Source organism: Ruditapes philippinarum, unplaced genomic scaffold, assembly GCF_026571515.1.
Source record: "Ruditapes philippinarum isolate M1 unplaced genomic scaffold, ASM2657151v2 ctg8124_1_1_1_1, whole genome shotgun sequence".
NCBI classification, from domain to species: domain Eukaryota; kingdom Metazoa; phylum Mollusca; class Bivalvia; order Venerida; family Veneridae; genus Ruditapes; species Ruditapes philippinarum.
Window position 1 is genome coordinate 15,846 of NW_026858163.1, and position 27,577 is coordinate 43,422.

General features: G+C 32.6%; 1 protein-coding gene across 1 annotated transcript in view; it reads right to left on the bottom strand.

Annotated features, from left to right (window-relative positions):
• The window catches only part of LOC132752318 (fibropellin-1-like), a gene marked incomplete at its 3' end in the record, with an annotated part of 40,142 nt that extends 15,729 nt beyond the window's left edge, over nt 1-24,413 (bottom strand). Inside the window, 4 exon segments of the mRNA XM_060742626.1 lie at nt 2,208-2,338; nt 8,882-8,993; nt 19,105-19,269; nt 24,326-24,413. Of these exon segments, the coding sequence (XP_060598609.1) occupies nt 2,208-2,338; nt 8,882-8,993; nt 19,105-19,269; nt 24,326-24,407 (490 nt within the window).
• Nucleotides 24,414-27,577: the final 3,164 nt, after the last annotated feature.

Genomic DNA, 27,577 nt, shown 5'->3' on the forward strand with positions numbered 1-27,577 from the left:
ACCTTAACCAATGTGACTCCTTCCTTTAACAAGAACCGGTTAAACCGGGTGATGCTCCACGAGAAGGTTTTGGAGACAGAAAGTATAAAGTATACAAATGAACTAAGGGCAATAACTCCAAAATAAGGCAAGACAGAGTTATAATTCTTTAGCACTGCACTTCTACACAATGAGATCTATTTACCTACAAAGTTTCATGTTGATACCTCCTATAGTTTTAGAGTTATGTCCCGGGCAAAGTTCAAAGTGGAAACATAAACAAAGGGCAATAACTTCAACAATAGGCAAGAATGAGTAATGGTTCTTTTGCTCTGCACTTTTACTCAACGAGATCTATCTACTTACAAAGTTTCATGTTGATACCTCTTGTTGTTTCAAAGGTATGTCCCGGACAAGAATAGCGGACGGACGGATAGTCAGACGAACAAAGCCGCGACTATATGCTCACCTTTCGGAGAGCATAAAAAACATCAGTAAAATAAAGGCTGTATAAGCAAATGTGTATTAATCTATAAGTGGCCCCTCGATCAACTTACAATCGAAAGGAAGTCTTGCATGCAAAGTTATCTTCATACCAAATTTGTAAGACATATGTCCATAAAAAGGCTACAATCTATTTTTAGCACATGTGTCCTTGATCCAACTGGCCCCTATCTTAATGCAACAGATGCAAATTATCAACCAAACTACACCCAGAGAAAGAGGTCCTCCCTTGGCATGTTTGTATTTAACACTTAAAAGTAAAGGTTAGGTGAGCAAAACGTTTAAATTAATTTTTACACCAGTGACCTTGTTCTTGACCCCAACGTCTACAAAAATTCAGAAAAACATTTAAGGTATCCACCTACCTAATGAAATATAGCATTAAATAAATGAAGTCATAAGGAGGAAGATAAATCCAACTTTCCGAAATAGGTTCACCATACAAGACCCTTTTTTAAAATGATAAAAAAGAAATAACTGGGAAAAAATGGATAACACAGTTATATAATATAGCAATAACATGTACTTTGTATTGATAAGTACGTGTGCAAATTATGAAGCCATATGTATAGATAGACCTTGCCGATTCACAGGTTAAACATTCATTTTTTAAGTGCTGAAGAGGACAATAACTTTTGGAAGCCATAGTTATGTAACTTACCCAGATCATGAACTTTGTATTGATTAGTAAGTGTGTAAATTATGAAGTCATTGGTACAGGAAGAACTTAAGAAAAATCTAACTTGCCGTTTTAGCTTAACCTCGTGCGGACAGACGGACGGACGATTTAATTACTGTATACACGGGGCATAAAGATAAAAAAAATCAAAAGTTTGATAAAAAACCAATATAAAGTAAAAGATATTGGGAAATATTGTAAGATAACATACATAAGTATTTAGAGAAAAAATATTAATTAATTCATACATCGTAATCTCCCTTTGTAATATATGCCAATTACATAAGTATTTGGAATAAGTCAGTGTGACCCCGGTCTTGAAAAGGAAGCCATCTAAGTAATAATTATATTTTGTGTAAAAAGATACAGACCGGACACGAAACATTAAAAAACAGACAGACGGACGGACGACCAGATTCATAACAATATTCGTCGAAATTCTTTCGGACGTACAACTAGCCAGTGTATGTCACTTAAAAAACTTACTAATAATTTTCCTATAATAGTGGTTCCATGTACCAACGTCTTGCCATTTAGTGCTCGTAAAAATGGCACGGACCATCGGCGTAGGCGCAGACAAAGATAACTTGACAATTCTCGTTGTATACATGTATTTTCCAGTACCGTCCATGAACAGGCTCAATCAAACCGAGCCTGCAACATTTTCAATTTTGCCGTGTTGGTCTTTCTTTAGGGATTCTTTATTTATCTATTACATTAAAGCAATAGTTTTGATTCAAGTTAATCTTTTTGAACGAAATTATGTTGTAGTCGCCATATAGAATCCAACATTAGCGACTCTGTTTGGAGATTGTTATTTATTTTATGGTTTCATATGATTTGTATATTTGATTAAAACATCTTGAGTGTATTCTGCTTACTTTTATATGTAGCTGATGTATTATTGACAATGCTCCTTTCTTCCCAATACTTTATTTGAAAACAAGAGATACTTATTTGCTCCACTTTTCTTAGTATTGTATTGTAAAAATTGGATAAGAAAGATTTAAGAATATTAAAGCTAAAATACAGTAAGGAAAATAACGTTTCTTGCAGATAGGGTACCGTCCGTTGCCGCATCCTTTATCATTCCATAAATACTGCGGCATATACAGTTCAACACAGTCTTCAACTCCTCCTGCATTATTCGGTTCTCCCGGGCCCCAATTAGTAACACTAGAATACACATTACCCACTTTAATCAAGATTATTTCAACATTTTAATAAACTGATACCAAAAAGATGAAGGCATGGCAATGAAAATAGAAATCCACTGAAAGTATTCAAGCTTAAAATATTCATTTATAAGTACTCAAAAACAGTGGAAACAAGAACGTGTTTGTTAAACACAAATGCCCCCGGCTCAGATTCTTGTCAGTAGCAATACTTCATAAATGTTTACCCATTCACTCAGTTATGGACAGAAAAATCACCAAAAAATTGTAAACACAAGTTTTATAGCTTGACAAAGTCATGGCATTTTGTAATTGTGAAAAATATAAGTTGCCAAGTCATTGCTCTGACTTTGACCCTAGAGACCGCTTACTCTAAAAAAATTAGAGGATTATCAAAGGTATCCACCTACTAAATATGAAATATATCAGTAAAGAAATTAAGCAATTAGGAGAAATTTAAGATAAATCCAACTTGCCGAAATAGGTTAACCAGACAAGGCCCTATTTTCAAAGTGAAAAAAGGGAAATAACTGGGAAATATGGATGACACAGTTATATAACTTGGCAATATCATGTGCTTTGTATTGATAAGTAAGTGTGGAAATTATAAAGCCATTAGTATAGATAGAACTTAAGATATTTCCAACTTGCCGTTTTAGGTTAACCATTATTCATTTTCTAAGTGCTGAAAAGGGCAATAACTTGGTAAATATGAAAGCCAGAGTTATGAAACTTGCCCAGATCGTGTACTTTGTATTGATTAGTAAGTGTGTAAACTTAGAAGCCATTGGTACAGGTAGAACTTAAGAAAAATCCAACTTGCCGTTCTAGGTTAACCTCGTACGGACAGACGGACGGACGGACGGTTCAATCACTATATGCCCGGGGGCATAAAAACTACCACAATATACAAAAAGGTAAAGTGATCCGAAAAAATATAACTGCAGTAAACCAATCTTTCATGGTATTATCCTTATCCACAACGGTAAAACCAGATCCACAATGATTAACAATTATCAAAAGTTCAAAATTCAAAGGTTATTGGCATTCATCTGAACATAAACAAATATATCATTATGGCAAAGACAATACATGTGATATAAATACAAACAAAATATATGTACAATTATAATATTAACGATCAGTAGACATTTATTATTGGTAGCACCAAATCATCAAATGTAAATTATTTCTCGCTGAAGATGTTTAACAAGATAATGTTCAATCAAATGCATATACCATGAAAACGTCAAACCTGTCTTAAGCAGTCAGCCGACGGTCCAATTATTATTCAAATATATTCATATATTAACCATTACCCTAACGTAATGACTACATCATAGGGTATCAATAAATTTACCTTTTATCTCTATTCTCTATGAAAGGTGTAAAGCATACAGCCGCCGACATAAGAATGTCACCGAACCAAGACACGGACATATCACTAAATTTTACCATCAACGTTTGTTAAGAAAATTAATCAATGAATAAGAAGTTAAAAACGACAGAGATAATGAAGGATGAAATGTGTAAGGGAAAGAGGAAAGGCAGTGGGGGAATTGGAAACGAGAGGCTGATGAAAAAGAAATACCACTGACGGCAATTTTTTACAAGATAGACATCACAAAACGTGTCACAACAGTACGCAAAAACATAAATGATAACGGCTTAAACATCTAGGAACGTTTAGTAGTAAAATTACTCATGGGGAGTTAAAATCGGTTGTAGGCGCGCAAATCTTCACCTTTAGCTCCAATACACAAGTGTTCCTATATGACAATACTGTGAATTTCTTATGTATGCCTACATCAGACGAAATAAGTAAAACACAAATAATTATCTCAATACAGATATAAAAAGATACACACCAATGAACATAACAAAAGTACACAATGTCTTAAATGAAGGTAGAAAAAAAAACAATCTACACCGACACGAAGAAGCCAGGCAAAAGACGAAAAATGTAACAATTTAGTTCCAAAGGCTTTGAGAACTTACCAACTGACCCCTTACTTTATCCAAATGTAGAAAAGTTCCCAAGTTATGTTCCTACCAAACATGAGGAGAGAAATTTGTCAACAGATAAATCTACCGGTCACCTTAAAAGCGTAAAAATCTATTTTTGGCAACGATTATCTTGACCTTGACCAAAATGAACCCTTACGTTAACCCAAAGAAAGATTACCTGCATAGACAAGTCCATATTAAACACGAAATACATCAATTCAGAAATAAAGGCTGTATAAGCAAAAATGTAAAAATAATATTTGTACACCAGTTACCATAACCTTGCCTCCAGTGACCCCATAACTCCAAAAAAGTAAGAGGACCACTAAAGGTACCCATGTCTCAAATTTGGAAGCATATAGATTTTTCCACTCGGTATGTCAGATGTTAAACAAGAGGAAAATGAAGCATCCAATTGTATATGGTTGAACGCCATGCATGCATTGTGCCTTTAAAAACAATCAGAAGCCCTTTTTTAATAAACGACTGACACAAAGACAGCGGGAAAAAGCTCAGTTATTGTTTGGTTTTATTAACCTTTCAATTACATACTGATTACACGGTCGATGCACACAGTATATTAATCTTCGGTAGATGTTCGGTAAGTTTCGTGAGATGTACGCTGTACGATAGAATTAAATTTAATTTGTATCTCTAAACTAAGTATACTCAGCGTTATAGCGCAATAGGGTAAATCACGAGTTTATTATCTAAGTGCCACACGTGTTTCAAGTTCGAGGCCGCGTTTGTCCATGTTTTTTTTTCTTATTAATACTTTCAACATTATTGAATCTATATATGATTATTTTATGTTGTTCTTTTTTTAGTATTATGTTTTACTTAATTTTGTTATGTATATACTCTTTTTAAGTAACATGTTTTTTAAGAATTCATGTTTAAAATTAAAACGGATTCAACTCAATAAATATCTTTTCAATGCCGTAAAACACACACACTACAAATCTGTTCCATTAAAATATACTGCAAAAATAAAGAAAGAGTACTAAAACAATGGCAACAGTAAGGATCGAACCACAGGCCTCTCAATTATCAGGCATTCTCTTTATCGACTGTCCTATTGTGAATTAACGAAAACCTTCACATTAAGCTGGCGTGACTTTCAATCCATGACAATATACTCCACATTAATTCTCGTAAACTACACGGACCAAACCGAAGTGGGATCGAATATTTAAATGAGTCCTATAATGTATTCATAATTGACAGGTCAATAAAATCAGACTATACTTTAGTATTATTAACAAAAGAAATGTTTAATTAAAATAATTTGTAATTAATGTAATAATGTCTGAGAAGTTTGATCAAAGTGATAATAATGGTCAAACTCAATGCAAATTAAGGTTTACATAATCAGCCTATCAACTAAAACGGGAAATGGTACTTAACCCTTTACATCATATAATACGCGAAACAACGCACTTTCGACCCCCCCCCCCCCTCTTTTAGGCCTCACATAGTGAAAAAATGTCCTATTTGGGCCCCAAACACATGTTTTGGTTTGAGAAATGTTGCTAAAAAAGTGAGCACTTTTTCATTGCCGCCCCCCCCCCCATCCAAAAGATTCTGTTTGGGCAGTTTGAAGGGGGCGATAGTCCCCCTCATCGCTAAAAATAATTTGGACTTGTGAAACGCTAAAAATAACCAACACTGAAAAGCCTTTAACTCTATCTAAATCCCTTGAGAATTTGCAGCACTTTGAAATAAATTTTGTGCCAAGTTTGATTAGTATTAAAGCATTTTTTATAGTTTCATAGCAGTTTGAACTTGTAACAAGAGGTTTTTCAATGAAAATGGCCATTTTTCACAATATGCTCATGAGGGAATGGGTTAAGACTCATGGACGGACCATACGTACCTAATATATTTTAATACGAACGAAAGTGTTCAGTAAAAATACAGATGCTGTCACATGATCTTATATGATTACATAAAAACTACAATGTCAGGTAAGCAAAGCGAAAGCGTTTAACATTCCATAAGAGTTTAAAGAAAACTTTTACACGGTCGTCCAGATCTTTTTGAGAAATGAATTGAGGTGAAAGTGTAAAACAACCACAGAGTAAAAATAAAAAGAAATTCACTAAAGATTTTGAGTGTTCGCCTTGTGTGCAAGCATTTGTTGGTTCGAGTATCAGGCGGAGCTCCTTTTTGTTATTTTAGTTTTTCAGCACATTAACAATACAAGAGATCATCTATTGAAATATATAATTTATGTTTCTTATTTTTCTTATTATGGGTTTAACACCGCTTTCTTATAATATTTCTGTTGATTAACAGAGAACAATAAATGCAAACTTCTCTCTCCATATGAATCAGAGATAGTACAGTGTTTCTAAATGTTTTATTTTCATGTGCAATAAGGAATGTGTACCTTGCCAAAGGCTTAGCTTAAGAATTACTCATTATCTTCAGACTTACACTCAAATTACAAGTACATACATAGCTGAGTGGTCGGGCAAGTAATGGAAACATTAGCAAGTATTATTTTGCTCTAGAAAATTGTTTTTTCAATGACCTCTAAGCGTGACCTTGACCTAGAGGTCTCGACTTTGCATATATAAACCTAAATTACATGTTTCACACCAGTAGACAAGATAATAACAATTTGTGTTTCAATCCCAAAATAAATGACCAAAGGGTGCGGATACACATTTTAATATTTCTATCTGAACATTGACCCCTCTGTGCACTCTTCACCTTGGCCGAAGGGACCAAAGTTTTAGGTGCGACATCCCGCCTCACAATAGTGAACATTTGTGCCAAGTTATATTGAAACCCATCCATGCATATAGAAGATTTGCTCCGGACAAGCGTTTTACAATGACCTCAAAGTTTGACCTTGACCTTTGACCTATAGACCTGTTTTATGTGCACGACACGGCTTCTCATAATTTTCAACAGTTTTATCAAAAATATTCCATGCGTTAAGAAGATATGCTCCGGACAAAAGTGTACGCCGTTATAATACGACCCGTTTTCGAAATGGGCGTAAAAACGTTTACTTTTACTGTATGGTTTAATCATGAAAACGGGATAAATTTTGTTTGTAGGTCCGAGTGTGAGCATTGAGAAAAATACAAGGTTTGCCCGCTCGTATTCATTCAAACCTGAACCTATAAGCTTCAGATCAAGGAGAAAGATGTATACATAGGTGATTTACCCAAGGCAAAGTCTTGACTTTGAATCATCTTAAGTGGCCTTGACCTCTGACCCAGTGACCTGATTCGTGTGCATGAAACGATGTCTCATGATGAACATTTGTGCCTAAAAACTCATTCATGTTATAAGAAATTCCTCCATATACGAAGAAGTTTTGGCATGATCAATTTTGGACGCACACAGGCACGCACACACACACACACACACCAACACACACACACACCATCCATTTTGAAAACTTTGTCAAGCTCAGAAAAAGCGGGCCCGACAAAAGTCCACTAACCACTAAGCATAATACTTCAAACATAATACTTCAAGGCAAAAGCAAGATACAGTGCAGAGAAACAAATTCTTAGTTATATTAAAATCCATCCATGTATATAGAAGTGATACCCACAAATAAATGTTTTAATTTGTAATTTCACCTTTGACCTTAAAGTAACACCTTGACTTTTGACACAAAACCTTTATTTGTCCAAAGTTATATTAACATCCCGCCACGCATGTAGACGTTAAGCTCCGGACACAGTTTTTCGCCGACCTTCCATGTGTGACCTTGATCTTTGAGAAGCAGACTTGGGTCTTGTGTGCAACACACCATCCTATCATGGTGAACATTTGTATTAAATTAATTTGAAATTAATTTGAACTCCTTTAAAGAATAAGCATATAATATAAGATATAGACCGGACAAAATTGTAATATTTTTATTTGACCTTTTGTGACCTTGACAAAAAAACTCAACTCAAAGAACATTTCTTCTAAGTTATATTAAAATATATCCATGTATATAGAAGTTATACTAGCAAATGAATGTTTTTGTGGTTATTTGGCTTTAAACCCTAAGTGTGACCTTGACCTTTAAGACAGACTACTTAATTGTTCATGCAACACTCCGTCTCACCATTGAGAACATTTGTTCTAAGTTATATCAAAATCCCTGTAGGCAAATAGAAGTTACGCTTCGGACACAAGATTTGCGACGGCTCCCAAGTTTCACATTGACCTTTGAGCGGCGGACCTTAGTTTTTGTGAGACATACCACCTTACCATGGTGAACATTTGTAACAAAATTGTATCCTTCAGAGAATGAGCAAAATAGACAGGACAAATCCGGACGGACAGACAGACGGAGCTCATTTCTTTATTTCCCTTATTTTTTTGTAAATGCAGGAGACAATTACTGATGATTGAAAGTACGGGGAGCCTTTTTTACCGACCAAAGAATATGTTTGTGAGCAACATTGATCAACAAGGCAAGGCAAAAATCACAGAAAGCATCCGAGACACAATCTAACCACTCAAATAGGGCTTATACTGGAAATAAAAAGTACAAAGTAAGTAGCAAATTGTTTACCTTAATGGTGAGTTATCAGCCCTGACAAAAGTACCTTCGTTCATCTTGTCATTAGCTCCTATCCAGAAATATGGACCAATGCCAGTAGTATAGTATAGTTGAGTTAATACATCTGGAATATAAATTCATCAATCGCCTAACAGGACAGTTTTTAAGTCACACATAATAGCTTGTCATGATTATGTGAATTTCAATCTTTTGTGAAATCTTTTGATTGAAATATTACATTTTGGATAACGGTGTTGAAGATCAGTTTTCAGCTTGTTTTAGTCAGGAAACTGGTTTGAAGTTAAACAATGAATTGTACGATAAATTTACCGGTAAAACATATTCTAATGACTTCATTAATAATGCTACTGAAAACGTACCTGCCTTTTTATGTGAAGCAGCTAATAGTTGTAATTTGTTACTAAAGAAGAGAGTTTCTCATTCTGTTAATAAGAAGAAAAATTAGGAGTGGTTTGATAATGATTGTAAAAATGCTAGACATCAATATCATACAATTCAGGTAAGCACAGGAAGCACAGAAGTGCTGAATCATACAATCATATGGTAAGAAATAGTAAAGCCTATAAGAAAAAGTTGAATAAGAAAATGAACATGTTTCAAAATGATGTTAATAAGAAGCTGAGACATATACGGTCTTTTAAACGAGTACTCTAGTGAAAAGAAAGATACGGTGTCTAGAATTACCAGTCAAGTATTTTACAAGCATTTATTTTTAAATTCAATCAGACCGTTGATAATGTTAATGACATTAATTTTGACACATTGCATTGTAATAATTTTCAGTTGAATGAGCCATTAATAATGTAATGTTGAGTTAAAGATAAATAAAACACCATTATTGTTTGATAATGTTTTAAATGAATATTTAAGATATTTAACAGTCAGGACTTCATTGCTGTTTTCTGTCAGCTTTTTAATATTATAATTGATTCTGGAAAACTTCCAGAAATATCGAATAAAGGTGTTATTTTACCAATATTTAAAAACCAGGGTAGTGCTAATGACCCTTATCCTGGTATAACTATAATCAGTTGTTTTGGTAAACTTTTTACATCAGATTCTGTGTTATATAATAGATTGAACTTATTGTTAGACGATAATAATTTACTGTGTAAATTTGTTTGTTTGTTTGTTTCATTTTACGCCTTTTCCCAACAGTATTTCAGTCATATAGGCGGGTGGTTTCCTAACCATCGTTCCTGGAAAGTTACACCAGTACTAGACTACCTTCCTCCGCGCTAAACTACCAAAGCATCTCCCGGGGATCGAACCCACGCCAGAGAGGTAACTGGATTAGAAGTCATCGACTCTAACCCCTCGGCCACGGAGGCAGTACTGTGAAAAGAGCTGGCAGGTTTAAGAAAAGGATATAGTGCAGTAGATCATATTTTTGCTTATTATTGACTTCTACTTAGCTAAGAAAAAGAGTTTGTTTTGTGCATTTATAGATTACAAAAAAAACCTTCGATTCTGTGAATCGTTTGGCCTTGTGGCGCAAACTGTTAAATAACAATATTGATGGAAAATGCATTAATATTATATACAACAGTGCCAAATCTTGCGTCAAAGTTGGCATAACTCATCTGGTTTTTTAAACTAGTCACATTGGTTTTCGACAGAGGGAAAATCTTGCTACTGTATTATTATCATTGTTCTTGAATGATTTAGCAATGTGTATGTCTTCTTAGTTTGAAGGTTTAGAAGCATTGTCAAAAGCTACCTTTGATACCTTAAGTACTAGTGATATTGAAGTATACTTACGCTTGTATATTATGCTGTATGTTGATGACACGGTAATTTTAGCAAAAAGCCAAAGCTATTTACAGGATGCATTATTTGCGATTCAAGATTATTGTGCGCTATGTGGATTAACTTTTAATGCTGCTAAAATCAAAATTGTTATTTCTAGTAAATCCAAGTTAAATAAAATAATTTGATTTTTTATGATAAAGGTAATCCTGACAGTGTTGATGACTTTCCTTATCTTGGTGTCCAGTTTAATTTTAATGGAAACTTTTCTAAAATCAAAGAAACGTATTGTTGATCGAGCCAGAAATGCTACGTTTTTATTAATCACTAAGGCTAGGAAGTTAAACTTACCAAATTCTCTTCAAGTATAACTCTTTGATTCTTTAATTACACGTATTTTGTTGTGTGATTCGGAGGTATGGGCTTTTGAAAATATTAATTTGATTAATTCAGTCCTTTCAGCTTTAACTTTGTAAATTTATTTTGAAATTTTAACCATCTACACCTACTTGTATGATTTTTTGTGAATACTTGATGGAAATGTATGATGTTTTGGTGAACTTGGAGTGAAAACAATTCTTGTACATGCTAAAGCTAGATTATATGCTAAAGCTAGATTGTTATGTTGTTGGTGTAGGCTGATTAACTCTAAAGATAATAAAATAACTATGTAATATTCTTTACAATACTGCTTATAAATTACCTGTTACTGATATAGTTAATTCTCCTTGGATTGAATTTGTAAAACTTGAAATGTTTCATCATGCCACGGATGCCCCCGCATGCAGCCAAAATTTCAGATGTTATAATATTTAGTTCCAAATTTGTTTGCACAAATTTTTTTTTTTCATTTTAAGTTCAAAGCCCTTAAAACTATTCAATGTTAACACAAACCATTTTTATACAATGGTCAAGGCACTGGAATTATTCAGTCTTAACCTTTTGTAAATTGCATGTTGTATATTTGTAGCCAAAATAATGGCTACATACATTTCCACAAAAATATGAGTGCTAAAAAACTGAAAATACAAAATTTTCCAACATTCATAAAAAATAAGTTTGTCTCTGCCAAAAATCATCAAACTATGACCAAATTCCACATTGACCTGCGCATACCTTTGACATATCCATATGTCAAATTTGAGTTGAATATGTAACACTTTTTGTGAGGAAATGAACAGAAACTGAAAAATTTATATTTTTTTCAAAGTGAAAGGGGCATTATTCTGCCAAAAATCATTTAACCATAACCAAATTCGAAATTGACCTGTCCATTTCTATGACGTATCCATATGTCAAGAAGTTTGAGTTGAATGTGTTGTACCGTTGGGGAGATAATGTACGGAAACTGAATGAAACTGAAAATTTCATATTATTTTCAAAGTAAAAGGGGCATAACTCTGCCAAAAATCATTGAACCATGACCAAATTCGAATTTGATCTGTATGTTCACATGAAATATCCATATGTGAAATTTGGGTTGGATATGTTGTACCGTTGAAGAGATAATGAAAGGAAACTGAAAATTTCATATTATTATCATAACTCTGCCAAAAATCATCAAACCATAACCAAATTCGAACTTATTTTCTCATGACATATCCATTTGTCAAATTTGAGTTGAATGTGTGTAACCGTTACTAAGATAATGAACGGAAACTGATGACGACGGAATGACAGAATGACGGAAGGACGGATTGACGGAACAGGGTAACACTATATGACCCGGCTATTATATGGCGGGGGCATAAAAATGTTTAGATTAACTGGTTAGGTCTGAATACTCTCTTACCCAAACAGTAGACAATCGTGACGATTTTCAAATTGTAAGTTAAGATCAGACTGTCACAATATGATCAGTTTGTACAGAATAGAAATAGTACAGTGTTTAGTTCTGAACAATGTTTAGTGTATCAAACTTATAAGCTGAAAATAGTTTTGAGGAATATTATGATATATTGCCTAAAAATCTTTCTATTTATATGTGTAAGTTTAGAACTATGAATTATAAGTTTCCTATAGAGAAAGGTCGATATCTTAATATTGAACGTGCTGTTAGAATATTTAACTTATGTACAAAAAATGTCTTGGAGATGAATTTCATTATCTTTTTGAATGCACACATTTTCCTAATGATAACAAGAAGTATGTTCAAGGTTATTATGAACAGAACAGAACAGAAAATTTATTTGTCTAACTTGAACATTTACAGTTCATCGTTACATACATACTTACATTTATTTACATACATGAAGTAATGTGACATTTTATATAACATATTAATAGATTATTGTATACAATTTATACATATATATATAAAATGTCATATTACTTCATGTATGTAAATAAATGTAAGTATGTATGTAACGATTGCGGTATTTAGTTTCTAATTCATTTTTTGTCTTTAAATACATGTTTCAGTACATTCTAGTGATGAGTCATTTATTATGTCTTTTTTTTAAAGATTTAATGAATTCCTTCGAACATCAAATGCTTTCTTACAATAATTGGCTAATTTATTTGAAATGTTTGCATTTGTACACTGTAAATATATATTCTTTATTTGAGTCTCATCCATACATAACAACATAAAACAATTCAATGACATACTTTTACAAAGTAAAAGTTATTTATGTACGGCCATTCTTATCAGAATTACAAGAGACTATAAAAATTAATCTAATGGAAGGGAGGCAACTCTGCAACTTACAGAGTTACCTCTCTTCTCATTCCATATTCATATGCATATCACAACTTGAAATTGCTAAAATAAGAAACTATTGCTAATTTTGTTCTAAAATACTTAAGAGTTTCTGGTATAATTGCTTTACAGTAAAAACCCATATAATGTTCTCTACCTTAAACCCGTAAAAGTACACTGAATAGCAATAGATTCTTAAACTATAAAATCATAATGTGGATAAAATTATTTCGCATCATTGGAAAGATAAAACCTATATGAATACAAGAACCGGTTGAACCGGGTGATGCTCCCCGAGAAGGTTCTGGACACAGGAAAGTATAAAAAAAATGAACAAAGGGCAAAAACTCCAAAATTAGGCAAGGCGGAATTATTTTTTTTGCACTGCACTTCTATTCAATGAGATCTATCTATCTATAAAGTTTCCTGATGATATCAGAGTTATGTCCCGTGTAAAATCCAAGTGTAAAAATGAACAAAGGGCAAGAACTCCAAAATTAGACCAGGCTTTGTTTAGGTTCTTTAAGCATTGCAGTTCTATCCAATTATATCTACTTACCTACAAAGTTTCATGTTGATATCTCTAATAGTTTTAAAGTTATGTCCCGAACAAAAGTCAAAAAGTAAAAATAAACAAAGGGCAATAACTTCAACATAAGGGAAGGCAGAGTTATGATTCTTAAGCACGGCACTTCCACCCAATGAGATCGATCTATCTACAAAGTTTCATGTTGATATCTCTTATAATTTTAGAGTAATGTCCCAGACAAAGTTCACAGTGTCAAAATGAACAAAGGACAATAACTCCAAAAGTAGGCAAGACAGAGTTACAGTTCTTGTGCATTGCAAACCTACTTAATGAGATCTATCTACCTACAAAGTTTCATGTTGATACCTTTTAAAGTTTAAGAGTTATGTCCTGGACAAAGTTCAAAGTGTGAAAATAAACAAAGGGGGATAATTAAAACATTAGGCAAGGCAGAGTTACGGCTCTTGTGCACTGCACACCTACTCAATGAGATCTTTCTACCTACAAAGTTTCATGTTGATACCTCTTATACTTTTAGAGTTATGTCCCGGACAAAGTTCAAAGTGTAAAAATAAACAAAGGGGAATAATTCAAAACTTAGGCAAGGCAGAGTTACAGTTCTTGTGAACTGCACACCTACTCAATGAGATCTATCTACCTACAAAGTTTCATGTTGATACCTCTTATACTTTTAGAGTTATGTCCCGAACAAAGTTCAAAGTGTAAAAATAAACAAAGGAGGATAATTCAAAAATTAGGCAAGGCAGAGTTACGGTTCTTGTTCACTGTACAAAGTTTCATGTTGATACCTATGATAATTTTAGGGTTATATCCGGGACAAAGTTCAAAGTGTAAAATAAACAAAGGGGGATAATTCAAAATTTAGGCAAGGCAGAGTTACGGTTCTTGTGCACTGCACACCTACTCAATGAGATCTATCTACCTACAAAGTTTCATGTTGATGCCTCTTATACTTTTAGAGTTATGTCCCGGACAAAGTTCAAAGTGTAAAAATAAACAAAGGGGAATAATTCAAAAATTAGGCAAGGCAGAGTTACGGCTCTTGTTCACTGCACACCTACTCAATGAGATCTATCTACCTGCAAAGTTTCATGTTAATACCTCTTATACTTTTATAATTATGTCCCGGACAAAGTTCAAAGTGTAAAAATAAACAAAGGGGGATAATTCAAAAAATAGGCAAGGCAGAGTTACGGTTCTTGTGCACTGCACACCTACTCAATGAGATCTATCTACCTACAAAGTTTCATGTTGATACCTCTTGTTGTTTCAAAGTTATGTCCCGGACAAGAAAAGGGGACGGACGGACGGACGGACGGACGGACGGACGGAAGTTCTCACAGGACAGTAATTATGTGGCTACTCTATTGTTCTCTCTATTGTTCTTTTTAGCCACGCAAAAGAAAATAGCCACATAAAAGCATTACGGAATGAATGACATCAAAGAGAAAGAACAGTTACCTATTGTCCCTCTAGCCACATAATTACTCTCCTGTGAGTGCGGACGGACGGACGGATGGACGGACGGACAAGGCGGCGACTATATGCTCCCCCGAAATTTTTCGGGGAGCATAAAACATTATTAAAATTTAAGTGACTGTACATATGTCTTTGCCTAAAAATAAAATAAAAAACGATCTGTTAATAATCATTAACTATGAGTATGTTTACCCTTTCAAGAGACCTCGAGAGTTTACAAATATCCATGTCTAATTATTAAAAGTATTAAAATATTACTAACCTTAAAATCAGGCTTAAAAATACACCGATTAGTACAATTTCTCAATAATATAATGTAAGACCCTCAGTTTGTTGGATAAAATGTTTAACAATTAACATTAACATTATAAGAGACAGTTCTTAGGAATATAACCAGTTAGTTCTACTTTTAAGAATATTGAAACAGGATTTTGTAACAATTCAATAAACTTTAACATACTTGGGCGTGTATAATAATATCTAGGAATGCTTTGTTTCCTAATGTTATATAAGCTGAGCAAATTAATACAAAATGAAATTCACCTTCAATATCATTACATTGGCATAGTTGGCATTTCCTATCATTTCTATCAATATTTCTATGTCTTCCAGTTTCAATAAAAAGTTGATGAGACGACAAACGTAATTTAGCAAGAGTATATCTTGAAATTGGACATTTATCTTTGTTAAATATTCTGATAATTCAAAAATAGGTTTTATTTCTTTGAATTATAAAAGTGAAGATCTGGATGAGATATCCTGTCTCCAGTTATTAACATATATCCTGGAGTCGTGTACGAAAAAGGACTAAACTTATTTATATCTACTGAAGAAGGAAACAACCAAACATCATTAAAACTAGCATTTTGTAATAAATCTCTTACTTTTGAAGCCCAATTGACAACATTATTATCTTCAGCATCCTGTCTTAATTTACTTATGGTACTTGATAAAATACAATTATTGTTTTTTTCATCATGTAACTTTAAACGATACTTAACAATCCTTATTTCTCTACCTATATATATAAAGAGAATCTACCATTCACCATAAACAGCAGAACTTGTAGTAGACATTTTAACATTCAATAACCATTTCATGAATTTTCTATGTACTCTTTCAATATTTTCTGCTTTAATAAAACCCCAACTTCATTCGAATAATTCAATATAGATGCTACATAAGAATCAAAAAGATTTAGCATAATATTTTCAGGCACTTCTAAATCTCTCGTTATGGCAAAAAGGGACCCCATTGCTTTTAAAGCTTTGTCTGCTTATGTTTTAGTTGCATTCATAAAAATAAAAGATCCACCGCTGGAAAAAACAATACCTAAATAATTAAAACTTGAAACAATTTCTAATATTTCCCCATCATAATACAGTTGTTCATCTCTATTTATTCTCCCCTTTTTTTGAAAATATCAACCTTTGTTTTTCTCAACATTCACTTTTAATTTCCACTTCAGACAATAATCTTTTTAATTATTTAATGATTGTTGTAGCCCGTCTGCCGTCTCTAAAAAAAGTACGGCGTCGTCAGCAAATAGTAATAGGTAGATAGATAACTGATCTAATGTTAAACATGAATTACTGTCATTTTGTAAAAACACCTCTATATCATTTACGAATAGTGAGTACAAAATGGGCGAAATTATCTCCCCTTGTATTAGACCGACATCACAACTGAAGAAATCTGACAATGTATCAATATGTCAAACACATAATTTAACCTCATTATACAAAGATCTAATAACATTAAACATTCTTCCATTTACACCATTCTTTATTAATTTGACCCAAAGGGCATTTCTATATATTGAATCAAAACATTTCATTAAGTCTACGAAACAATATAATTTCTTTTTTTTTGTTTAAGCTCCCTTTCAATAAAAGAATGTAAGAGAAAAATAGCATCAACTGTACTGTAATTAGATTTAAAACCAAACTGTGCATCAGTGAGAATATCATTTACAAGTATATTTTCAAACGTTCATTTATTATTACAGTAAATAATTTAGCAAAACAACTTATCAAAGTAATACCTCTGTAATTTGTAGGTAAACTTGAATCGCCCTTTTTAAAAACAGGTATTATCATGCCGCTTGACCATGATTTAGGAAAACATTGTTTATCTAAAATATAGTTAAATAAAATTTCCAAAGGTTTATCTAAAATATCGATTCCCTCTTTGAAGTATTCGTACATAATATGATCGAACGAACAAGCTTTATTAGTCCCCAAAAGTTTAATTGCATTTCTTATTTCAGTAACAGTAAACGGTGCATCTAACTCAAATGTAGAATTTATGTTATCACAATTATCATAGTTATTTAAAAAAGTTTCTATTTCAACATCTTCTATTGAAAACTCTGATGTAAGGTTCTTAAAATGTTAAAAAAATTCTTCCATTTCAATACTTTCATCTAAACAATTTGCCTTTTTCTTACTAAATAATCTTTTAGTTTTTTATTCCTCATTTCTTTTAAAGTTGCTGCTTGTTTTCTATTAAAATTCTTATTTACTTTTCTACAATGGTACTAATAATCTTTCGTTTGCAATATAACATTTCTTTTTTTTCAGCAGTTTTGTTAGCATTGAATTGCGTTACTGAATTTTTATAAGCATTATATTTTTGTTTACAACTTTCATCAAACCATTTATTTATTATTATTACTATCGCAGAAAAACGTGTTATATGAAATCGAACGACATGTTTCAAAAATAAATTTTTCCTTTATCAGTCAGGAATTTAGTAAATATATCTACCATTTCGTTAGGATCATGGTTATTTTGTTTGCATTCATATAATTTTTGACAAAGTAGTAGTATTATGTTAAACTTACTAAAGGAACTTATAAATTGTAAAAAATAAAAATAAACTTATTGAACTTGCTTTTTTGTAAACTTTTATAACAAAGTATCAATGACTCATTCTCGAAAATTAGATTATATATTATAATATAGATGGTTTTTTTTGTTTTTTTTTGTTCTTGTTTTTTATGCAGAGAATCGTTAATTATGTTTTACATTGTTCGACAAGTGTTTGTATGCACTTGTGCCATGAACCTTTTATTATGTTTTTGTTTATCTTTTATATAGTATTTGTAGTTTTAATCACATGCATGTTATATTCCATGATTAAATAAACTCAACTATATGTTCTTGTTTTCTCTTCCAAAAAGAATGACCATTTCATTGTGTATAAAACAGGTTGTGCAATAAAGCTATGTGTAACACTAATACAAAGAAAACATGAAATGTATATTCCATCCATTTTTGGTGAAATTTTATAAAATATCCTGATAGAATATAACTGAATTAACTTGTGTTTTAGTCTTCAATGTCTGTTGCTAGCTAAAAAGCTCAGTAGTGAGAGACCTTGAATTTAAAAGTTTGAGTCCAAGTAAATGTTTGTTCTTTCGGTGAAAACGGATTACATTTTTTGTTAATACAATAGATCTATATCTAATGGTTTACGTACTATGCCGCTGTTAAAATATTCATGTGACAAATGAATCATGTTTAACAGCATATATATACAATAATATGTAACGTTTTAGAAATGTTCATTTATAAAAGGAGACAAATTGAAGGCGGCCGGATAGCTGTCGTAAGAAGCTCAGGACAATATTCCAAGAGTTCCAACTCCAAGTAAAGGTCAGTGTGCTTCTTTCTCACCCTGTGACACATGGAACAAAATCTCTTATAACTAAACCATTTTTATTTGACTTACCTTTTAAAGTGTTTAGTTCATCCATATTAGAGAAAAATAAAAGATCAGCATTCTTCTGCAGACAGTGAGTTCTAGCTTCTTCCCACTTCTTATTTTCCCTTACAACTTGGTAACAGAAATTACTGGAGTAAATCCAGTCAGGACCGCAAAGCGGTGACGTCTGTGCTATAATTTATACAAAGAGAAAATATCACAATTACAAGAGAATATATGTAATGTATGTGCCAAGTTTTGAAATTTAACCATTCAATATTATAATATATGTCAACACAAAATGAGGTAACAGCAGAATATGCATATGACCGGTTTAGACATATGACTTCGGTAATAAAAGTTTAAGTCATTGTCAAATTGTTTTTTTTTTAGTTTTTTATTAATATGAATACCATCAATGCTTGAATAAATACGATACGTTAAATTGGAAACTCACTGTTTATAACACTACTGTACGTGACACACTATTTTTCTTTTGTTTATTTTGTAGGATATTTATACTTTATATAAATTTAATCTTTTTGCGTTTTTTAGTTCTTTCATTTTATTGTAAATTAACAGAAGACTTCCAATATCCCCTGTCGAACTGGATAAATGATATAAAAAGGAACACGGTGAAATTTAAATGCAAATAACAGAGCACTAAGCATGAAAAAAAGTTCGAAGCTGAAATCTATAAGACTTTTTGTTATTCCTAAGTGGGATAAAAAGTATTCATCAAAAACTTGAAAAACAAGAACTGACGTTGTGCACAAATATAAACCTCTTAAGTAGGGCCCAGTAGAAGACCGTGGCTTCAATCCTGAATCAAAGGCATGGTTACTATAAAAATAGTGTAATAATAATATAGAAACATAAACAAATACTTTCTCATTTTCTAAGTGAGCCATATTTTTTTTTTGTAATTAACATTTTATTTCCCATATTGTACAAAACATGTAACAGAAATATTTTTTGGTCAATATAATGTATTGGCAATCAATATACAGTCAAAACTGTGTCCAAACCACCTAACTAATTATCAATTTCATGACAAAAGTCACCCTAACTAACACTACAGATAGAGGATTCTCTTGATAAAGACCTCTTCTTTTCTATATAGGAAATGTTATATTTCTCCTCCGTGCGACCCTGGTCACAGGTTTGACTGTAATCATGCATCAAAGTACATAGTCAATACAAATTCAATAATCTCAATTAAAGCCAAATTAATCAGTCAGTACACATACAATAGTTTTAAATGGAGCCATATTAATCAGTACAAATACACTAGGTTCAGATGAAGTCAGATTAATCAGTACAAATACACTAGTTTCAAAATGAAGCTATATTAATCAGTATAAAAACAAATATTCTCAAATGAAGCCATATTAATCAGTACAAGTATAATAGTCTCCTATGAAAACTATAATAATTAGTTCAAATACACAAGTTTCAAGTGAAGCCCTATTAATCAGTTCAAAAAACAAACAGTCTCGAAAGAAGCAATATTAATCAGTACCAATATAATAGTTTCACCCGAAACTATATTAATCAGTATCAGTACCACATTAATCAGTACGAATACAATACTTTCAATTGAAGCCACATTAATCAGTACAAATATAATAATTTTAAATGAAGCAATATTAATCAGTACAAATACAGTAGTTTCGGATGAAGCCATATTAATCAGTACAAATACAACTGTTTTGAATGAGACTATATTAATCAGTTCGAATACAATAGTTTCAAATGAAGCCGTATCAATCAGCACAAATACAGTAGTTTCATATGAAACCATATTAATCAGTACAAATACATTGATTTCAATTGAACCTGTATTAACCATATCATTTGTACATAACTATATTAAATCAATATTGCTTTATTCTGATGCAGTAGAGAGAATTCTATATCAATCGAGGATTTTCATATTGTACAGTGATTTTGAGAAGAGGAAAGGAAAAAGGCCATTCCTTCCTCCCCCTTTAATAATATTTAGAGTTTTACTCTATAGCTTAAAGTAATGTAGTAATGAATGCTTAAATTTAAATACCATATTTAAATTTTGTACCTATGGGATAAATATGCTTTTTAAAGAAAAAGGATATAAAAAAGTGAGCCATATTAATTTCAAAGCATCCATGAATAAATCATGAAGATATGTACGTTGACACAGAGATGACATTTGTGTTTTTTATTTATCTCGTGCGCACGAGATATTATTTCGTGGCCACGAGATACTAACTCGTGCTCAAGATATAAATAAGTGGTGCGCACGAATTACTATGTCGTGACCACGAGCTTCTAAGTATTGGGATCGAGTTAATTAAGTAGTACGCAAGAGTTCCATGTCCTGGCCACAGGTTACTAAGTCGTGCGCACGAGATACTTCTTCGTGGTCACGACTAACGAAGTCTTTCGCCCGAGATAATTAAGTAGAGCGCACGATACACTATATCCTTGCCACGAGTTACTTAGTCGTGCGCACGAGATAAAAAGGTCTTGGGAACGAGTTAAAGTCTTGGGAACGAGTTACTATTCTAAGTCGTACGCTTGAGATAATTTACCAATAAGCTTACACTATATATGTGATTTCTTAAGTTAACCAGAAATATGTCATGGGACAATGTTCCCCCTACTTAACCTGCCTGTCACAGTGCCATGTATTTAAGTTATTGATTGGACAATGATTTCACATTTATATTTGTGACCCTTGCCCTGAAATTATTAGTGTGCATCTTCTGATTATGTGCAATGTACATACTAGGTTATATACACTTATTTGTTCTCAAGTTATTCATCAGACAAGGATTTTACACGAAGAGTCATGAGCACCCTGACCTATGACCTAAAACATCAATACAGGCCATCTACTGACCATAGGCAATGTACCTACCAAATAAAATAAACCGTGGCTTATTCCCTCTCAATTTACCGTATGAACAAGATTAACGTACAGCGGATGGTCCCCATAAAGGGCCATAACTAAGTCAAAATTAAAGTCTGATCTATGGACCTTGGATAGTGATCTCTAAGACATGTACTAAGTTTAAAGTGAATGCCTTCAGTAGTTTCAAAGATTTATGTTGCACGAAAAAATTAAACCAGGAAATTTCTAAGTTTAAAAAGTTCCACTTAGTTCCAGGTAATTGAGTTCCAGGTAATTGAATCTCGTTCCAACGACTTAGTAACTAGTGGCCACGACATAGTATCTCGTGCTCAAGACTTAGTAACTAGTGGCCACGACATAGTATCTCGTGCTCAAGACTTAGTAACTAGTGGCCACGACATAGTATCTCGTGCTCAAGACTTAGTAACTAGTGGCCACGACATAGTATCTCGTGCTCAAGACTTAGTAACTAGTGGCCACGACATAGTATCTCGTGCTCAAGACATATTAACCTGTGGCCACGACATAGTATCCCGTGCTCAAGACATATTAACCTGTGGCCACGATATAGTATCTCGTGCGCACCATTTAATTATCTCGTGCCCATGACTAAGTAACTCATGGCCACGACATATTTTCTCGAGCGCACGAGTTAGAAACTCGTGGCCACGACATAGTATCTCGTGCGCATGACTTAACTATCTCGTACTAAGTAACTCGTGCTCATGAGATAATCACTTGTGGCCATGACATAGATTTTCGTGCACACCACTTAATTATCTCGTGTGCACGACTAAGTTACTCGTGGGTACGACATAGCATCTCGAGCGCACGACTTAATCATTTCGTTCCCACGACTTAGTAACTCGTAGCTGCGACATATTTTCTTGCGCGCACAACTAAATTAACTTATTTCCCACGACTAATTAACTCGTGGCCCCAACATAGTATCTCGTGCGCTCAACTTAATCATCTCGTTCCCAAGACTTAGTAACTCGTGGCCGAAACATAGTATATCGTGCGCACCACTTTATTATGTCATCATCATCTTTGTGCCACCGTAGATATGCCCATCAATGCATTAATTTATTCTGATATACAAGTATAACCTTCACCTTGTAAACTGTCGGACATTTTTAAAATGTGGCACAGAAGCATGACTAGTTATTTCAAAATTCATTCATGGATGACTGAATGTGTAACTGGGCATAACAATCGATGCACTTCATTGAGAATATACATACACCTTAGAAACACTAGCTTGACCTTGATATTTATACTTCAACATTACAAAATACATCAGTGAATGACAAAAAGACATGGACTGGACATGACTATCAATGCATATCATGACTTTTGATATTCAAGTATTAACTAAAACCTTTTGTCTGCTGAGCTTAATTTTGTTTATTACATATCTTAATAACAGCATATTTATGCATAATTATTTCTAAGTCAATGGATGAATGACAAAGCTACGCACAGAAGAAGACAATATATTCGCAATCATTACGTTTGACATTTAAAGTGGAGATCTCACCCCTATACGAAAATCACCATCATCATTTAATTGTATCAAATTACTTAAAAGTCCATCATCGAATGACAGAATTGTTGATTGGACACAACCATCAATGCACTTTAATGACAAATTTCAAAACATCACTTTGTAATACAAATGTAACCTTGACCTTTGAGCTAGAAATCCGATTTTTTCACGGGACACAATTATTTATATATTTATGCGTAATTATATTTCACACCGACCAAGGAATGACAGAATTCCTAACCGGAAACAATATATTATTGTCCTTTTAAAAAGTTCGTATCATGACTTTGATCTGCAAGTGTGCCCTTGACCTTTCAGGAAGGGACCCGATTCTCGCGGACGTCACGTCGTCATTATGTTCAAAACATTTATGAAACACTTGTGCATGAAAATCACTTTTCCGCAACTAGCACGTAAACAAAATTCTGATAATGCTAAGATTTCTATCCAAATCAAACTATTTTATGATAAATACATTTCTGCAAAATTTGGATACCAAATTTGCCATATATTTTCTAATTATGTTTACGAAATGTCCGGGTGACCAATGCACACTTTTTATGGCAACAGAGTATATTTTGGTTATATTTTATATATCCATCATTATGTATTATTTGATGAATTAGTGTCATATGTTTCTAGTCACATTATATTTTATATAATAATGTTTCTTATTTTATAACACACAGTTATGTTTAAGTTACATTTGTAGGTTACAATTACATTGTTAACAAGTCTTGCGATGTGTATTGTAAGGCAATATAAAATTATATTGATAGAGAAAAAACACAAAGAACACTTACTCGATACTTTCATTGGTAAGTTACCAACCAGTATGGACCAAACATAAATCATATAAACGTGGTAACACAGTAATGTCTTCATGATGCTGAAACTGAAAGAAACAAAACATTATTGAAGTTGCTACCACGCAAAAATTATTCTCACTTTAAAGGTTAGAGGTATATAACAAGAGGTGACTGTAGGACAGCGCGCTCGACTATTCTCAGTGCTCGATATTATAACAAGATGCCAAATAATGTAGAAGAGAAATCACAGCTATCTTGGATCTTGGATAATGATGATAAAAAGTTGTAAGTTCGATTTGTTTAGAACTAGAATTAGCTTGGAAAAACATATGGATTGGTATCGGTTTGTTGATGTGTTCCGCCATTCTGATGTCACAAGTCACGTGGGATGGACCAAAGTAAGAAATCCTTACACAATTGTCCATTTTGTCCAAAGTAATTGCCGAAAGAACTGTTTGTGACAATTCCCACATTTCTTTCCTTTTAAAAAAAAACGTGAAGTACAATAATTATAATTTTTTTCAAGAAACAAATAGTTTCTAGTTATACTACTGAAAAATACAGTGCCAAACAGCTGTTTCAATGTGAAAAATTTGAACGCTCATGGGAAATGTTTGAAAATTTAGTAAGTTAGTGAGACTATGTAATTATTGATATTTTTAAGTAGTAGACACCCCTTGTTTAATTATTAATATTATGAAGACACTCTACTTTCCTGACAGACCTTCCATCCATCAGTGACCTTTACTAATATTTAGAGAATATTAATAACTTGGAAGTAAATCCTCCAAGTTTACACCAACAACCTTTTCTTTTTTACTTTTTAGAGAAGACTTATATAGGTAAATGAAAACATTTTCCTCTGAATTAGATGAATTCTAACCTCAAACTTGTTTTTGCCTTTTCCATATACTTGTTGCTTTATTAAATTCGATAACTTACATGAATATGCAACATTATTGTGTAGTAATATCTTAAGTATTTTGTTTTAAAATGAGGTTAATTTTACTTTTTTTGTATATATAATTCGAATATAAAGGAAAATGTAAATTCAGCAATAGACTACTTTAAAAATTCACAAAAACCCCATTTTAGCTACTAATTATTTTAGCATATCAATATTGTATCTATTTAGTTAAAGTGACATAATGCCCATCCAAATAGTGAATAAACAGTGAAAGTTGAAATACATTTTTGCCATGATTCGTCTCAGTTTTTCAATATATTCCATAACTCTTATGGCTCAAGGAACATTTTGGAAATATCTGTAGAGGGGAAACTTATACTTAATAAAAGTATGGGGCAGTCTTTATGTTTTAGGCAGATATATATTTTATCCAAAACTTTTTCTTATATCAACTGTTGTCAAGCACCATTATTATTGTCAATATTGAAATTTATAGTCAATAAAACTCAACTTGACATTGAAAAAAAAAGAGCTTAATGTCACTTAAATGTTTTAAATATAATATGCCATGAATTGATAATGTAAGGTACAGTAGGGGATGGCTCTCCGACCCCACTGCACCAATTACGGGGAAAATAAATGGGCAACCTATGTTGCTGGAAAATTAAAAAAAAAATAATTATAAATTTCCATCGAACCCATTAAAGGCCCATTATTCCTCAAAAATGTTTTCTTTTTATTTCCAAAAGCTTTTCAGTTTTGGTGTCCTAATGTATAAACGTAGGTTCTAAAAAAAGTGACTAATTGGCCGATCACCTAAACCATCTTTTGCTTCTGTTGCTTTTAGATATTAATGTTATATTGATTTAGTATTGTGTATGGCTTTTGTTATATGACACATAAATTCATATACAGCACTTCTTTCTTTAGGTCACGATATGTATGTAACCTTTTCTAATATCATAACTTATGCATTATAAAATTCATGTCTGTCCTTTATAAAGAAAGAGAAACTTGTTTGTTTCTGAATTAAAGCAAACGCAAGTAATAACTTCAATCGCGTCAAAACACAATTCAAGCAACATCTGTCTCTCACAACTCTGGTATTGCGGTCTTGAAAAATAACTGTAAAAGTCCCATATTGCAAAATAAAAAAGAAAACAAAAAAACTTGATATCCAATTGTCCAATTGGTTAGTTTCATTAAGCGTGAAATAATGTGTTTCCCCAAATTTTAGTTAGAAACTTAGATATTTTCATATGAAAATTGACCTACAAATGACAGAATGACAATCAATAGCAGAAAATGGTTTTATGTTAAAGCTAAAATAATCACCTGCCTAGAGTGCAAGTAGGGTCATGAATTTATTTATTTGAGATTTAACAAAATGCGTGAAAAGTGTGAATTGTTTTTACAGTCCTGTATAAGGATATTTTGTTTTTCTAACAGAGGCACAGCACAGAGTGAATGCAATCGACGGTAGGTGGGAATGTAAATAAACATGTGTATGCTTATCTCATCATAGATAGAGTTATTATTAAGCTGTTACTTCTTGTTGAAAAATGGCACAATTTGCTTTTTTCGTAATGCCTTGGACGAAATTTATGTTTTTTTTTGTTTATTTATCGTACATAATCTATAAACATGTCGCTTTATAAGGTATTGTGTATTTTTCATTATCTATTTCATATATCTACATGCTTTTTGAAACTAAATATTATCATCACCATTTTATGTTCATTTTTCAACTAAGTTTTTCTGTACTGTCCAAGAATGATAACTTGCGTTTACATTTGTTTAGCCAAGCGAAAGATAGGTAAGGCAGACTGAAGCCTCATATTTTTTCAAATGCATGAGAGTAGGATATTTGAGCCGCGTCACGACAAAACCAACATAATGAGTTTGCGACCAGCCAAGACCAGCTTTCGCATTCGTACAGTCTGATCAGGATCCATTCTGTTCGCTTACCAACTCTTTTACAAAAACAGAAACAGACAGCGAAAATCATGGATCCTGATCAGACTGCTTGGATGCGCAGGCTGATCTGGATCAATGCTGGTCGCAAACTCATTATGTTGGTTTTGTTGTGACGCGGCTCTTTTATGCACTTATGTAAAATTTGATAGAAAAAGCATATTAAGAGATGTTAAATAAAATAATGAAAAAAATATATGTATTGATCCATATATTTAAATTACTAATATTTCAAAATCACTTGATATGTAGTTGTTTTCTTTATAATGATGGAAACGAAAAGAAACAGAACATATAAATAGAAAAAGACAAGACATATTCTATGATCATACACAAGACAAAGTAAATAAACAGGGAGAAAAACA